The sequence below is a fragment of the Nuphar pumila genome, chromosome 5 (genome assembly GCF_984573655.1).
Source record: "Nuphar pumila chromosome 5, dmNupPumi1.hap1.1, whole genome shotgun sequence".
Taxonomy (NCBI): Eukaryota; Viridiplantae; Streptophyta; class Magnoliopsida; order Nymphaeales; family Nymphaeaceae; genus Nuphar; species Nuphar pumila.
Window position 1 is genome coordinate 129368618 of NC_143253.1, and position 17704 is coordinate 129386321.

Sequence of the window (17704 nt, forward strand, 5' to 3'; positions counted from 1 at the left end):
ACTCTAATTATGTTTTGATAATGTAAAACCATGAAATATTTATGAAAATAAACTTTTAACTGCCTAATGCTATTTAAAATTGAATTTTTATGCATACATGACAGAGATGTTTGTGGGTAGCATCACTGCAAACCCTCATGAGACCTTATTTGTCCACTGGGGTAACCCAAAGGTTTAAATGGCTTGTTGCATATGCTAAATGCAACCGTGATTCCTACGAAAGTGAGTTAGGTTTTGGTTTTGGTTTTAGTTAGTTGTTATTTTTGTTTTTTGCTTCAGTTTGCTCGAGGACTAGCAAACAATAAGCATGGAGAAATTTGATCATGCATAATATTTGCATTTTATTCATCTTTATTTATGCATGATCCATGATAAAATTGTATTAAAAACTTATCTTTATCTTTGCTTTCGAGAAATTGCTTTAAATTAAATTTTTGAGAAAAATCGCATTTTCTGGTTCAGACCTACATTTTTCAGTGTTTTTATTAGTTAGAATTTTTCTAATTAGGAGTGTTTTACTAAGTTTTAATTAGTTTAAGAAAAAAAACCCTTTTGAAAAACACATTTTTGAGGAAGACCTGTTTTAGAATTTTTGAAAATATTTTAGACTTTCATAGAAAATATGTTTTAACCTAATTTTTGTTTATAAATAGAACTTTTCCAGCCATGGAAGCTGTTTTTACCTCTTGAGAAAAATGTAGCCACTTCTCCCCTCTCTCTTCTCTTCCTCCTCAATCCCAATCCGTTCTTCCCTGTTATCTTCTTTTCCTCGTCGGATTCCTCTTGCTTCTAACGTATCTCTGTCGCCGATTCTTTTTGTCTTATTCGACGAAGGCACGCGCCGATTGAAGGTAAAAATCACTCTTCTCAACCCCTCCATCTGAAGCAGATCGTACGGTTTTCTTCTTCTCCCCCATCTCTGTAGATTTTAGATTCATCGCATGCATATTTCTTTACGTTTTGCATGAGCATTGCATAAAGTTTTTTTTATTATTATTGTTTGCTGTCATTACATCTAATTAGAATATTTGTTTTCAGCCTTTGCAAAAGAAAAAGAAAAAGAAAATCGTAGTTAGCCTTGTTTTATTTTGTGATGTTCGTTTTCGGTACCTTAGGTTAGATTAGAATAGTTTATATCATAGATTGATTGTTCTTGCTGTTTAATTCCTTTCTTTTATAATAGTCAGTCTTATTAGATACTTAATCAAAATATTTAGTTTAGTTTTTAGTTCTTTTTTTTTTGCTATCTGCAGAATTGAATATGTTTTGGTTACAACGTGAATCAGCGTCAAACAGGTTGTTCCAGCAAGTTCTTTCAGTTTTATTTATTCGGTCATAGTAGTTGGTCATCAGATATTGTTTTTGGTATCAGCAAGTTTTTTTGTCTTATTCGCTCAGGTTGGCGTGATTAGCAAATTAGTTGTTTTTATTTTGTTAGACAATTTATTAGATCAGTTCATTAGATGTCTTACATTTTTAGGTACGTCCATAGCCAGTTTGCTTTGAAGTAGCATAGTGCTGCAGTTATTTTTTTTATAACTCAAAGCTATTAGGTTAGTGGTATAACTAGCGTGATTTTGTTTTGTTAGTTAGATAAACGTTCTGCTATGCATGATTTTTTTTGTTTGGGTAAGTTATTTTAATTGCAGCAATTAGATGTCTTTTGCATTGTTCAGCTAGCCTAGTTAATTTGGAGTTTGTTTTAGTCAATGATTGCATTAGGTTGCTTGATACAGTTTGTGTTATTATTTAGTGGTATGTCCTGTTATTGATTCATAATTAATTAATTAGCTTAGGTTTATAAAGAACCCATGACATTATTTAAGTGCAAGTTGTTTTGAATTAGTGATTTGTTTTAGTATACTTGCACGTTTAGTTAGTTTTCATCAGGTGCTAATTAAGTAATTTGGCTTTATGTTTTGTTTTATCTATTTACTTTTCGTTCTTGTTTTACTCCAGCTAACAGTATATTCATGTTTCCTTTTTGTTTCAATCTAGTGGTCTATTTTGTTTGTTGCAGGATTCATTAGTTAGTTAGTTTCTAAATTTGTTACACAACTTATTAGATAGTTAGTTTTGCTATTTCGGCTTTTAGTGTAGTTAGTTTGTCTAATGCCTTTCAATTCTTCTTGCTGAATTTCTAGTAAATTAACCTTAGTTTGTGTTTAGTTTTCTTCGTTCTGTTGCATTTTTGTATTTTTGTGTTTTGCTGGGGAGCGATCGAACGTGCGAGAGGCCCATTTTCATACCCTCGAAGAGCCCTCTGAAGTCCTGAAAAAGCCTTTCAAAAGGCCCTTCAAGCCCTTCAGAGCGCCCCTCAAGAGCCATTTGTGAAAAGCAAAAGTTCAAGAAAACATGCATTAGCTAACAAGTACATGAAAAACACACACAGAAAAACAATATCATACGTGGTCCAAAGCAAATAAGGAAAAAATTTCATTACGGGTGAACCTTTTGCCCCTAATTTCAAATTTGGGTCACATATTTCTGAATGACAAATTTTCAATAAGAAATGACATGAACGCAAGTATAAAAATGATATAAAACCAACATGCAAGTAGGGATGGCAGTGGACCGGGGGGAAACAGAGCCCCGCTATGCCTCCCCCTGTTTGGATCGGGGATGGAAGACATGAAATGGAGAATGGATTGGGGATGAAGGTTAAAATCAAAACCTGTGCGGGGATGGAGGTGGGGATGGAATTACTCTGGCCCCGCCCTGCCCCACCCCATCCTTGATCTTTGTTAAGAAAATTACTATTATACCCTTATATATTATAAAATCTTATATATATATATATTCCTAACCTTAATGTAAAACCCTTTCTTGAATCTCTCCTCTCTCCTTCCTCTAACAAGCCGCACGAGCTTCCATTTCTTTCATCTCCTTCCTCTAACGATGAAAGGCGACAGTGACAGAAGGTTGAGAGAAACACGGCCTCACCCCGCCTCACCCTGTTTGGACTAGGGATGGAGGACATAAAATGAAGAATAGACTATGGATGAAGGTTAAAATCAAAACCCGTGCGGAGATGAAGGCGGGGGTGGCGACCTTATCCCCTAGTCCACAATCATCCTACATGCAAGCTTGTTATTAAAGAAATATTCTTTCCTAATATGAAAAAAATAGAAAGTTTGAGGAAAACAAATGAAAAGTGACAATAAGCAAGAAAAAAATGTTAAAGAAGTAAAAGGAATCAATTTAGGAAACGAGGAGCAAGTGGATTTCCCACTAAAGAGAATCGAGTTTTCAATATTTTGAAAGTGGGTTTCTCAAAGCTTTCCCTCCTTTTAGAGAAATGAAGAGTTTCTTGCTTTTGAAGCAAGCTTTCCTATGTAGCAAGAAGCTTTTAGTAACTATTAGTTGAGCATCCCACAAAAATTATACGAAAAATGGTCATACTTTATGGATAATTTGACCCAATTTCTTAAAAACCATACAATTTTTTATATTCTTTAGAATTCCAAAATCTCAAATATTTGACATTTTTAAGGCCCTTTTACTTTCACAACTACAAATTAAGGCCTTTTTGTGATAAAATTGTACCACCCATCGGCTAGGTCCAACTTCCGCTTCAATATAGAATCACAAGTTTTTTTATGCGAATTTAGACCTCATGAACATCACATAAATTTATTTGCAATTTTTTGTGAAATTAAAACCAACAAAATCACAAATATCTGATTGTTTCACATATAATAAAAAAATTTACATACAAATATTTATGAAAGACCTCTCACAAATATCCTATTGTTTCGTATATACTTCTTGAAATCGCATAAATTATGGGTAAAACTTCACTTAAAGGGAATGCTTTTAAGTGCCTTATATTCAAACACTTGAATGATTGAATTATGGGATGTTGTCTCCTTGTCCATCAATTGATGAATGATATATCATGTCTTTACCTTTGAATGTTTGATTGTTTTCTTTAAGCTTGGGTTGGGTTTGCCCTACCAGGCTTTAGCGAGTCTGACCCTATTTTATGGGAGACAAGTACTGTAGGTAAAGAATGTTGAGTAACTAAAGCGAAGAACTCATTATGCTACATCCTCGAAGGTCCACTCTTACCTTACGATCTTGGTAGATATGAAATTTTTGTTTTAAGTACTTGATCATGTAAATATTGAACCATTATTTTTATACTCTGATTTGAAATAAAAATAAAACTCTTTATATTTCAGTCTTAAATTATACGTGTTTTGAAATGTGTATATCTTGTACATGGTTTAAAATATGTACAACATAATTCATGCAAGATACAAGAGAGTGACAACATAGTTGATCATGTGAACAAGATGCTAGTAATGACAAAAGACTTAGCTATTGTTGGAAATGTGATCCCATACCAATATGCAAATATCAATCATTTTGCATAACCTTCCATCTTCATGGAGGATAGTTATCACAACTCTTAGGCTGAACTCTATGAACCTGTCACTGAAAGTGCTACCTGCTCAGTTAAAAATTGAGCAGTAACACATATAACAAGAATAGAAGAGTGCATTATATTTTGTTAGAGATGTTCCTAATAGTAGCTATAGACCTTCTAGGCATCCATAATTAAAAAAACAATTAAAAAAATTGGTAAATTTGATCAGAAAAAGGGTCCAACATTTCGCAAATCGTAGAAAATAACCTTCCAATTAAAGTATTTCAAGTATAAAAAATGTGGGCACTTCAAAGGAGATTACCACAGTCGCGACAATAATAACAACAGAAACAACAAGAATAATGGACAACAGAAGAGGCATGACATAATCTGCTTGATATAGAGTGCTCTTATGCTAACCATGAACTTTCTTGATGGTGGGTAGATTCGAGAGCAACTCGACACATTGGCAAGATCAAGGAAGAGGTGGCAGACATGACGAAGTATAAACCCAATGAACATCGAGTGTACATAGGAAACAACACCTATTATGATGTTATGGGTGTTGAAACTTATCGCATTGAAACCTCTAAAAATAATATCTTGTTGACTGATGTCCTATATGTATAGTCCAAGTAACAGAAGTCAGTGTTTGTTCTAGCCCTGATCAATAAGGGTTTTAAAGTAAGGTTTGTACCTGAAAAAGTGAATGTGGAAAATCATAGTCGAATTAAGTTTGATGTGAATGTATGACACCAAAGGTTAAGACATATTAATGTAAATAAAATAAAGAAACTTATTAAACTAAATCTAATGCCTAACTTTGAAGAAACATCTTTTCATCAATGTAAATCGTGTATCTATGAAAAAATAATAAAAAATCCATTTTCAACTTATGTAATTAGAATATTTGAACGGTTAAAATTTATCCATACAAATATTTATGAACATTTCAAGACCCAAACTCATAAAAAAGTGTAATATTTTATAACTTTTATTGATGATTACTCAAGATATAGTTATATATCTTATAACATACAAGTCTGAGGTATTAGAGAAATTTAAAAAATATCGTTAAGAAGTTGCAATCCAACTTGGAAGAATGATTAAGATCTTAAGGTTTAACTAAGAAGGAAAATATATCTCAAATGAATTTTTTGAATATTGTAAGGCAATTGGATTCAAACCTCAAACATCTATAATACTCGAACAAAATGGTATGGCTGAAAGATATAAAAGGACTCTTCTTGATATGGTATGATGCATATTGTCTTATGCTTCATTACCCAAGGTTTTTTCGGGGGAGCCATTTATACAATTACATATATTTTGAATAAAGTTTATGTAAGGACACTTTCTCTACACCCTATGAGTTATGAACCGAAAGAAAACCATACCTTAGTTATCTTCGAAGATAGGGTTCAATACAACTCATATAAAAATTATATACCGATCAAGAGATAAACTATATAGCAGATCTATAAGATGTACCTTTATTGAATATTTGAAAGAATTCAAAGGTTATAGATTTTATTATCTTGATAAGAGTTTAATTGAAAGCAGAGACACTATATTCTTGAAAGAGCAAAACATTGAACCAATAATCTCTGAAATAAATAAAGATGATTCATTTGATCTCATTTATGACTTTGATCATCCAAAAGAACAATTAGGTAATGATGAACCAATTGTTAGTGATCATTTTACTTCACATCATATTCATCTTGGCTATAAAAGATCGAGAGTTCTTCCTTCATACTTGGATGACTATTATGTTTACTTGTTAGAGGAACTATGTTACTCGATAGATCTTGATGGCATAAGAAATAACCTGTCATATAATAAGATAATAAATTCACTTGAATCAACATACTGGATAAAAGTCATGGACGAGAAAATTGAAAAAAACCAAGTTTGGAAATTAAGTGATTTATTTAAGCAAAGAAAAGTCATTGGATGTTAATAGATATTAAAGAAAAGATTCAAGTCCGATGAAAATATAGTTAAATTTGAAGCTAGGTTGGTAAGTAAAAGATTTTATCAGAGAAAATGGTTAGACTATATTGATACTTATTCACCTATTAAAAAATTTGCCACAATAAGGATAATCTTGGTATTATGATTTATATCTAATCAAATTGATGTTAAAACTCCCTTCCTAAATGGCGATCATAATGAAACTATATTTATTTAACAACCTCAAAGATATATTGTTAAGGCCAAAATGATAAAATTGATAAGTTGAAAAAATCCCTATATAAACTTAAGCAATCCCTACATTAATAGTACTTAAAGTTTTATAAGGCAATTACTGCACTAGAATTTATGGCAAATAAATTTGGCCATTGTGTTCATGTATGAAAAAGTGAGTGCAAATTTTTTATCATTTCTTTATATGTAGATGACATTTTTTTAGTTAAAAATGATAATAAGATGATTGTCAAAACCAAGTCATGGTGAAATTTTCAATTTGAGATAAAAGACATGGAAGAGGCACACTATGTTTTTGGTATTAAAATTACTCATGACAAAAATTCTAAACTTTTGGCTTGAGTCAAGAAAGATATATCAATCACATACTCAAAAAGTTTAGATTGATTGATTGCAAGCCAATTAAAACACCCGTACTAAAAGATGTCAAAATTAAGTAAGAATGATTGTTTAGTGAATGACACAAAATTGAATGTCTTATGCACAAGTTGTTCAAAGCTTGATGTATGTTATACTATACACGAGACCTAATATCAACTTTATTGTTGGTCTCATTAGTTGCTACCAGAGTAATCCTAGTTGGCCTTACTGGCAAGCAGTAAAGTGAATATTTAGATATTTGAAAGAGACTGAAAATTTGTATTTGTGTTTTCAAGAGGATAACTTAGAACTGACTGAATATTCTGATATTGATTTTGATGATAGTGGAGATAGTAAAAGCACTTCTTGATGCATTTTCTCCTTTGAGGAGGTGCAATTTCTTAGTCATGCAAAAAACAAGGTTGTGTAGCTCAGCATATCCAAGAAGTTGAGTATGTTTCTTGTAATGATATTGTCACTTTTGTCATTTGGATAAGCCGCTTCATCAATGATTTGAACACAGATACAACAAATGGGCCAGTGCATATTTATTGTAATAATCAAGCAATTATCTTTCTTATGAAGAATACAGGAGACAGTTCCAAAACTAAATGCATAATGGTGAAATATCGTTATGTTCATGACATGATTGAAAAGAATGAAATTACAATCAGTTACTTATCTACCAATGGCATGATTGTTGATCCTTTAACTAAGGGTATACGTGAAGAATTGTTTTCAAAACATGTATCATGTATGAGATTGAGATGTGTCTAATTTTGATATTTAGCTGAATGGGAAAAAGTGAAAATACATTATTGTTAGATCTTTTGATGCAAGTGTAAGACTCTAATACTAAGAGGAAAAATTTTGCATCATGATTCGGTTCGCATTGCCAAGTGAGAGATGTTGGCCGTATATGACAACCGATGTGGCCATGCGCCCACTCGTGCATGAGTCTTAAGGAGAGGATAGGTTTCACTCTCTCCATACCACAGAGGTGGTATCTCATGTGATAAGCAGGGTCCTGTGTCAAGCTGAAGGTGCAGGATTGAATCCCTCTGCCACATGGGGCAGCTGTTTTTCTAGTAGGGGTCTGCCTAACCCCAGCTGGTCTTAAAAAAAAAAAAAGGTTTCACTCTTTCCATAACACATGGGTTGCTCTTATGTGGGCATATCCAAATGTGCTTTTTCAAAAATGATCTAAAATCAGTTTGAAAGCTTATCTCGTTAAAAATTGTTTTACCTTTTTGGAGGATAATCCGGATGCACGATCAGGCAGGGAAGGTTATTTTATGCCCAGCCTCTTGATCTCAAGGGGATCCATCGATATCTCTATCGAGTTTCATCCCTCCTGAAGAAAGCCATTAACCACACCCACACTCTCTTTACTCTCTCTCTCTCTCACTTTTCTCTCTCTGCGCACATCCAGTCGATCCTACGCCGGTCCTACAAGACATCCTTCTAAAACCATGTTTCATTCCCCCTCCCAAGTAGTTTCAATTTTCAAGCCACAACTCTATGAAGTGCCATCCCAGCTGGGAGGATCAAGTACAATGTGATTGCACACCTTTTGTGTGCTGCTGCTGCACTTGATCACCCACACACCATCTTTGGGATACAGACTGTCAACTGTGGAGCCCAACAGCAGATGGTGGGTGATCAGGTGCAGCAGCACACTTGAAGTGTGCAATCACAATATTGCACCTGACCTCAATTCAGGAGAGAGTGAGAGAGATGAAAATGGAAATGGATAATGTGACATACGAGCCAAATAAGTGTTTCGTGTCCCATATTGCTTCTTCTACCCTTCAAGAAATAATGTGACACACAAATCAAAATTAGTGTTTCGTGTCCCATATTGCTTTTTCTTCCCTTCTTTCATTTAAGGCAGTCCCTCAAACCACACCTAAATTTCAACTAACAGCTTGGTACAGTTTGTTCAAATTTATATAGTCGTGGATTCCTTCGGTCAAAGAAGGAAAGGAAGTTGGCAACCAAGGGTGTTGGCTTGGATTCAGATTAGATATACGAGCATTACTAAATCCCCCGTGATCGAATGTTGGGGTAGTCCACTTGGACATGGATAAAAAAAGTACTTACCAGATCCAGAACTGATTAATTTAGCTTGACCAGATCCAGAACTGATTAATTTAGCTCTTTTACCCTCACTGCATATGATTATACAATCTGTCAGGTTTTAGAATTCAGATGTTAGTTGGACTTAATGCATGGAAATGAGTCCGTCAGATAACCAAACAAGACATGATGTTGATATTCTTATTGACTACTGCAGAAAAGATTTAAGACCGTAAGGGGTCGTCCACGTGTATAATGATATGATAGTTTAACTAGATCTTAACTGGTTCTAAAAATTTCTTCAAAAAAACTGGTTCTAGAAACATCCATCCTTGTTTTGGGTCCCTATAATGCAAGCTAGAGAAAGTTTTTATTTGTCTTGGATTCTTAAAGGAGTATCCAAAACTCTTCTTTTAACAAACGTGTCTTCACACGAAAAGTACTCATGCTTGGTGTATGGATGACCAACCAAAGAAATCTCTCACCAAAGTTCGCTTCCCTCAATTATAAGAGTCAAACCAAACACAATCTCTATCAAGTTTTCTCCTTACAAGTTGATGGTCATCTTTACACATTCTTACTTGGGAGAGGCAAGCATCTTTCATGGCTATGGGCTCCTGCATTCCATTCATGGTGCTTGTTCTGAGCCTCTTGGCTCATAGCACTGGTGCAGATAATGGTGATGGCCTTCTTGGTGCCTCTTTCCTCTTTGGCGATTCGTTGGTCGATGCCGGAAATAACAACTACCTCTCGACATTATCGAAGGCCGACTTACCGCCAAATGGGATTGACTTCGCGTATTCAGGAGGACAACCCACTGGACGCTACACTAATGGCAGGACCATTGGTGACATAGTTGGTAAGGCTAATTAGTGTCTGCAAGTTCATCAACTCAATGCCTTTACATGGCATCAATTGTAAACATGGCCAAGTTCACAAACTCTAACTTTTCGAGTTGATGAACATGGACATCTTTCACGTGGTGCCTACAAGTAGTAATGATTTTAACCATCCTTTAATTTTGCCCATGCTGGTAGGGCAACTCATCATAGTCAACAAACTGATGGGACATCACAAGTTTGAAACCCATAGGTGAGCCTCGCCGTACTCCCTGGTGGGCAAGGTGGGGCTGGGGGTTTTCCACCAATGAACTCGTGCTTGAGTGAGGTGGTTTTCCTGGATTATTAGAGAAAATCATCTTTTAATTTTAGTCAGTATGCTATCAAGTGTCTGTTTGTATGCTTGTTTACTTGCATTGATGAGGATTCCTGTGTGTGAGAAATTTAAGTAAGTGCGCTCATTATGGCCGGGCCATAAAAAACAGGTTTAAATCTAAGATTGAAAGGAAAAATAATGGCAATCATAAACATATTGATAAATTTAAAATATTATAAAATATTTTCAGTCTATGGCTATTAAAAAGGGGGAGAAAAACGTTGGAGAGAAAGAGCTCTATACTATTGCCTATAAATTTTTTTAATAAAATTCTCAACTCACATGACAAGAATGTCAAGTAATAAAAAAGTTAAAGCATACAATTTTTTGCACCTGATGCCCTTGCTTCTGCTTTTATAATATTTAGGATATAATTACATTGTCAGGAGCCTAGGTGGCTGTCCATCTAAAAGATGGACTGTGTGCAACCCAGCTTTGGGAGGGTGATAATGGTTCTTGATACTTGCATCTGTATTTTGTAAGGCTAATTAATTTTGGTAGTTTGTTAAACCCTTTTTTTTGGGATTGTGCAGGGGAGCAGCTTGGGCAGCCAAACTATGCTCTTCCTTTCCTCTCACCAAACACAACGGGAACTGTTATCCTAAACGGGGTTAATTATGCATCAGGAGGAGGAGGGATCCTGAACCAGACCGGCAGGATCTTTGTAAGTTGACCAATAGTCCTTTGACCTTTTCTAAATTGACAAAAATAAGTTTCATTTCTGAAGCAAATGCCAAGTGCAAATGGATCAGGACTACCGGGTCCGAGCCAGTCAAGTCCCACATTAGTGGCCTATGGCATCGAAGATGTCCTATACAACTGATAGATGTGCGCAGTGAGCTTATTAGTTTAAACCAGGCAGGTTTGAGATAATTAATCAGGCACAATGCATAGCCATCCCATTAACTTGATAAATAGGTGTCTCATATCCACGGCATCAACTACCCACATGGGCTGCACTCATCTGGTAGGGGCGACTTGAGAATGTCACCCAGTTGATGGGATGTCACGAGTTTGAAACCCATTAAGGGCATCATTCATGAAGTTAGGAGTACTCCCCCAAGCAGGAGGGTCCTTAAAGGTTTTACCAAAGGGAGGCCAGCCAAGGTGAGGTCGGTGATGGAGGGTTTTACCAACTGTAGAACTACCAAGTTGACGGGACGTGACAAGTTCAAATCCCACGGGTGACGTCTCTTGCCGCAAGGTCGAAGCTGGGTGTACTCCTCGGTGGGCAGGGAGGACCTTAAAGGTTTTACCAATGGGAGGCCAGCCACGGTGCGGTGATGGAGGGTTTTGCCTTGGATTATCCAAAAAAAAAACTGTAGGACTACCAAGGTGTTGATTCCGGTGGGTGGTGGGTGGATCTGGTGATCTAACCGAGACCATTAAATTAGATTTCATGATCCAATAGGGCCCATGCTTGATATTGTGTTGCTAGATCCAATTCAAAATCCATTACGCTGTTTTAATGGTCAAGAAAAATGATAACGATGTTTGATACTTGAATCAATGATTTTTGTATCTCACTGATGGGTGATCGTGTGCTCGGGATTTGTTGGGCGTGGTTTTGCAACAGATCGGACGGATTGGAATGGACGTGCAGATCGATAACTTCAACACGACGAGGAGGGAGTACGACCAGCTGCTGGGTGAGTCCAAAGCCAGGGACTACATCATGAAGGACTCCATCTTCTCGGTCACCGTCGGGTCCAACGACTTCCTCAACAACTACCTCCTGCCCGTGATCTCGGTTGCAGAGCGGCTCACCTACACGCCCACCCAGTTCATTGATGAACTCATCACCAACCTCAGATCCCAATTAACTGTACTGTGAATCTCTCTCTCTCTCTCTCCCTCTCTCTCTCTCTCAGTTTTAAATGGTTAGTGTCTATTAATATATACTCAAGGATGACTTAGCCGCGTCACTTATGAAACTGAGTCCTAGTGGTCATGATTCTAGTCTTGTCTCTACAAGACTAGACCTAGGTCAAAGCGGGTCCAACCCTACTGGCTCAGCAGCTTATATGACCAGTTATGTAGGTCTAGACCCAGCTAGGCTTGTTGGCATGATACACCTGTTTGGTTACATATATAGCCTTCATGAGCTATGGTGTTGAGAGAGAGAACATTCCTATGTTTGGACCCGCTTTGACCGAGAGAACATGAGCTATGGTGTTGAGAGTTGGCTTCCAGTTTTCATCTAAAAATGGTAGACCTTTGAGTTCCCACTCACTTTCCAAAGACCATAATAGCAAATCTTATTCTCGGGAAAATCTCGGCGAGGGAAAAATCTAATTTTCAAAAATCTAGTTTTATCAAAAAACTGTGTATATATATTATCATACAAGGCATTATAATATTTATGTGTGTATGTAGTAAAAATATAAATAATATAAAAATACTGCAAATATCAATTTTCTCATTGTGTTTATAATGGGTTAACATCATGTTAAAGTACGATATTTTCAATTTAGAATTTTAAATATAGTGTTATTTTCAGTAAAATTAGCCAGCCATTCAAAATTAGTATCTCGCTGAAACCATGATGTTCTCAAAATCATCAGTTGTTTCTGGGTCTAGGGAAAGCCATGCCCATGTATCCACACGCTTCTGTTTTTTTTTATGCAAAATTGAATCCATCAATTGTAAATTTCTATTATAAAAAAAAAAGATAATTAATTTTCAATTTTCAAAAGCAGAGGCTGTACAGATTGGATGCAAGGAAGTTTGTGGTGGCAAATGTGGGGCCCATAGGCTGCATCCCTTACCAGAAGACCATCAATGGGTTGGGCGAGCACGAGTGCGTGGACCTGCCCAACCAGCTGGCCCTCCAGTACAACGCTAAACTCAAGGATTTGCTGGCCCAGCTCAACGACAACCTTCCCGGCGCCACCTTCTGCCTGGCTAACGTCTATGACCTCGTCATGGAGCTCATCTCCAACTATCCCAAATATGGTTCCTCTCTCTCTCTCTCTCTTTCTCTGAGGAGGTTTTTTTTTACTAGTGTAAGAAATATGCTTTGAGAAATTGAAAAAATATAAATTTAATTATTAATCACACTAATTACGTCCGGCTGAGCCAGCATGACTAGGTCTATGATCTTGAGAAAGGTACATATCCAACTAAAACCCATCTATTTCATAAGCTTTACAATCCTAGATTAGTTAATAAGACCAACAGTATATTCTAATTGTTGGAGGGAAAATTAGGAAATTTTTGTATTGATAAGTTACTATTAATTAATTGCAGTTGATTTTTAAAAAGTAAAAAGTTTCAAATGTCAGGAGCAATTTTTAATTATACAAAAATGTTTTCTTTTTTGCTTTGTTCATATTGCAATGTAGCTTATCATATTTATCTCAATGATATAGGTCTAATATTCTGATGCAGGGTTTCAGACAGCAAGCAAGGCTTGCTGTGGCTCTGGTGGACGGTTTCTAGGCATCATCCCTTGCGGACAAACATCTTCCCTATGTGATGATCGATCCAAAAATGTCTTCTGGGATCCTTACCATCCAAGCGAGGCCGCCAACCTCGTGATCGTGAAGGAACTCGTCCATGGCGACCGATACATTTCGCCGATAAATCTCTACACTCTGTGGCATTTGTAACACAATTGACATATCACTCACTATTGTGGTTGGGTTGTTGTTGAGGGTTGTTCTGGTTGTGTTCTGGTTTTTGTGATCAAGAAGGTGATTAATTAAGTGATGACAAATCGATGGATGGAAGGCCAGTGTTGTGATGCCAACTATCTTTCTGTAGTGAATTTCTACCTCTATCATGTTTTCACTTGTCCCCCCCCTTGATGTCGATGTGTTTATCTCTTATTTATACATTTTGTATTTTGATTATTTGTGTTTGAAAAAATGCTTAATAAGAAAATGCTCCAACTGTTTTGTGGCATGCGCGTGTGCGCACACATGCGTGAATGTTGTTTGGAATTCGTAGGAAAACAGATTCCGTAATTGGCCGAGTACCTGGCAAAGACAAAATAACTTTCAGCATCCATAAAACCTTTCTCTTCGAAACCCCTCCCCCAAAAGGGCGTTTGTTTCATGCCCTTTTCTATGAAAGAATCTCTTTTTTTTCGGAAAACAAACAGAAAAACATATGTTGGAACCCATATAATAAACAAAAAATGATCATATTGAATGACAAAAATGATGCATTTTCTGAAATGCCTTACATTTTTTTTAAATTCACTCAATGTTCAAATTCGCAAATTTTTTTGTTGTAAAAAGATTTTTTTACCTTTAGCACAAGCAAATTTTTCTAGACATGAAAACTTTATCCTAAGTATCCAAATATACAAATTTTCTCTTAATTATATAAATTTTCTCTTAAATATGAGAATATATAAATTCCTTCTTAAATATGTGAATTTCTTCAAAAAGGCTTTAGCGGCACTTTTAAACCATCATTAGCGACGCTTTTGAAGCACTGATAAAAGTTTTTCTTTACCTTAGAGACAATTTTACAAATACCAGGCATGAGACCCTTTGCATGACATGCCTTGACATTCACAAATACAATACTACATTCGCAACCATGAATTGTTGTAAAGGTCTTCAAAATGTGCAAACACTTTTTACTAGAATAACATAAGAGGCATAGACAGAGAACATTCCCAAATGTGAGTATTTAGTTATAAAAGGTGTGCACATTTTGAAAACCTTTGCAACTCATGATTGTAAATGTCTCCAAAATATGAGAGCCACCTTTTAATAAAATTGCATAAGGGGCACATGGACATTCGCAAACGTGAGATAGAAAATTTGCATATTTAAGAGAAAATTCATATATTTAGATATTTGAGGGGAAGTTCACATATATTAAGGAAATTCGCTTGTACAAAATATAAAAAAGGTCTTTTTACAGCAAAAAAATTACACAATTGATCATTTTTAGTATAATAAATGCCAAAAAACAACTTTAGTGTCAAAATTGGTTCATACCTCTCCCTTGTCGGGAAGCACTTTCCCTCCCATGTGGCCGTTTCAAAGGAAAAGGACTTTCCACGAGTGGGAGAATGTAACCTGGACGAATAACTTTGCAAGGATATTTTGTCATTCTTGAGGGAAGGTTAGGCTGGTATTTTTCGGGTCTGGATCATTAATTGGTGATTTGAGGTGAAGGGTACCAAGTTTTGTAGTTTGTTGCACCGGCTTCGTTTCCTTTTCCGTTGGAGGAAGGCTTGCTGTGTCGTATTGAAAATTCTATGGGAATTGAGAGATGGGGCTTTTGGGTAGGGGTGCTAATGGGTTGGGTTTGGCCGGGACCCGACCAGTATCAGACACGAGTGGGGTTTGGTGATAAATAAGAAGGTTTCAATAGAATTCAGGTTGGACCCAAAGGGTTCGATTAATTATGGAGCAGGGTATAGTTTGTGAACTCTCATATCAGACAAGGGCCCTACACGAGTTCCTACTAAGATTCACAATTTTTCAATGTAAAAAAAGGATACAAAATATAAATTTACTGGGTGTGATTCCGGTCTGGTTCATGTAATCCTTATAAGTTTCAGGTATGGTTTCTTTTATGGTATCTGGGTCCAGTTCCACCTAGGTCCGAACCAAACCCGACCTGTTGACACCCCTACTTCTGGGAATTGGATGGCTTGGTACTAGGGCTGTTAAAAGATCGGATACCCAACCCATTCCATGAACCAGTCTAGTTTAAAGGTGATCAAAAGCAGCGGCACATTGCATTTGTGCAAAGTGATTGCACCTGATCCCAATTCTTATCATTATGGGGTGAGGTCAATTAGGTTTCAATCTTGATGGATTTGTCATAACAAAAAAAAAAAAAACAACAGGGCTCCACTTGTGTTGGGAGGTTGCAAGTTCAAATCCCAATTCTCTGACAAAAATTTCAAATGTGGGGTGGGGTGGGGTGGGGTGGGGTGGAGGAATTGAACCCAATATCTGGGTGGTTAGGCCGAACTATCATAACGGAAGGGCCTCATGTTCGAATCCCGCACCGGATTGCCCATTAAAAAAGAAAAAGAAAAAGATTTGGTTCTTATTTCAATATCATTTTCAAGGTTTTTATTTGAAATAACTCAACAGAGATGCAATTTTTCAGACCATTGGTAACTTTCTCATTGCGTGGGCCTATGGCCTTTGAAATTCAAAATGCTGGTTTTTGTTGGCTTAAAGAAGGGAAAGAGATAAACACGCTGGTCATCATTTGAAATTTCAAATACCCGCTACTTTATATAGCCGTTAGCTTCAAACTCCCTAGAAGCCTTCAAGGCATTTTGAAATTTGAAATGTTTGCTTTTCATGGGTTTGAACTTTGAAAAAGTTTTATCAAGTCATTGCAAATGCAAAGTGAGAAATAATGATTGTTTTTCTTTTATCATTTTGAATGAATTTGTTAATTCGCTTGGATATGAATCCATTTCATTTTTTAAGATCGAACTGGATCCATTTCATAACTTCAACTTTTGTCACTCTTTTGAATACCCTTAGAGAATACAGATTGTAGTATTGTAGCACCCCCTGTATGGACTGGGTTTGGGTTCCATGTACAGCCTGAAACTAGTGGTGTCAATGGGTCGGGTTTGATCCAGGCTCAACCTGTACCAAACCCTATAGGATCAAGGTTTTGGGAAAGGCCTGTAGGATCAAGGTTTGGTGACAAAGAAGGAGGTCCAATTAAAATCTGGGTCAGATCTAAAGTGTCCGACTAATATATGGAGTTGTGTATAGTTTGTGAAATTTCATACCAGACCACGGCCCAACTGGTGTTCTGATTAAGATACTTTGCTTTTCAATGTAAAAAATATTATTTTACCGGGAACCTGGTCTGGTTCATGTAATCCTTATAGGACTCAGGTGTGGTTTCTTACGGTGGGTCCTGTTGGACCCGGGTCTAGACCCGGTACCATCGTCTCAAAACAAATCCGGGTATGGTCTCACCTGAGACTAAACCAGATCCGACCCGTTGACACCCGCGCTTGAAACCCAATAAACCTGGATATGGTCAGGCCTAATCAAGGGTTTTGGTCGGAAAGAATAATAGCAAGGGTTCTTTCGTTAGGCCCAAACCCCTGAAGGACCCAAGGCTCGGTTTTGACATGATAGGTGTAGGATTAGGTTGTCGGCAGGTTAGGGTTGAGCCCTTGTTTGTCAGGTTCTAGTGTGCATCTGGTGGGGTGGGTTCGGGCCAGCCCATTGCCTTCCCCAATTTCGAAAGTATTGTGGCATCCAATGATTTGAATAGAGTGCCTTGCAAGATAAGAGCTGTCAATGCACGTCTCTTATGGTGGGACGTTGCAAGTTCAAAACCCAATAGTAGGTTGAATAATTACTGGTGGGGGTCTGCGGCGTCTGCCTAACCCCAGCCTGATTTTCAAAAAAAAAAAAGGGTGGGTTTAACCATTCAAAAATCATATTTTTATTTTCAAAAATCCTATGCAACCTCACAATCAAAACAGCAAGCCCACCTAACACCAATTCT

The 17704-nt window shown here is 36.7% G+C and overlaps 1 protein-coding gene across 1 annotated transcript; it reads left to right on the top strand.

Annotated features, from left to right (window-relative positions):
• The first annotated feature begins 9640 nt into the window (after positions 1-9640).
• LOC149838687 (GDSL esterase/lipase At2g23540-like) lies at positions 9641-14121 on the top strand. The gene is made up of 5 exons (XM_090007764.1): positions 9641-9881; positions 10771-10901; positions 11814-12062; positions 12937-13192; positions 13628-14121. The coding sequence occupies exons 1-5, from the start codon at positions 9653-9655 to the stop codon at positions 13846-13848; spliced, it is 1086 nt and encodes a 361-aa protein (XP_089863890.1). The 5' UTR covers positions 9641-9652; the 3' UTR covers positions 13849-14121.
• Positions 14122-17704: the final 3583 nt, after the last annotated feature.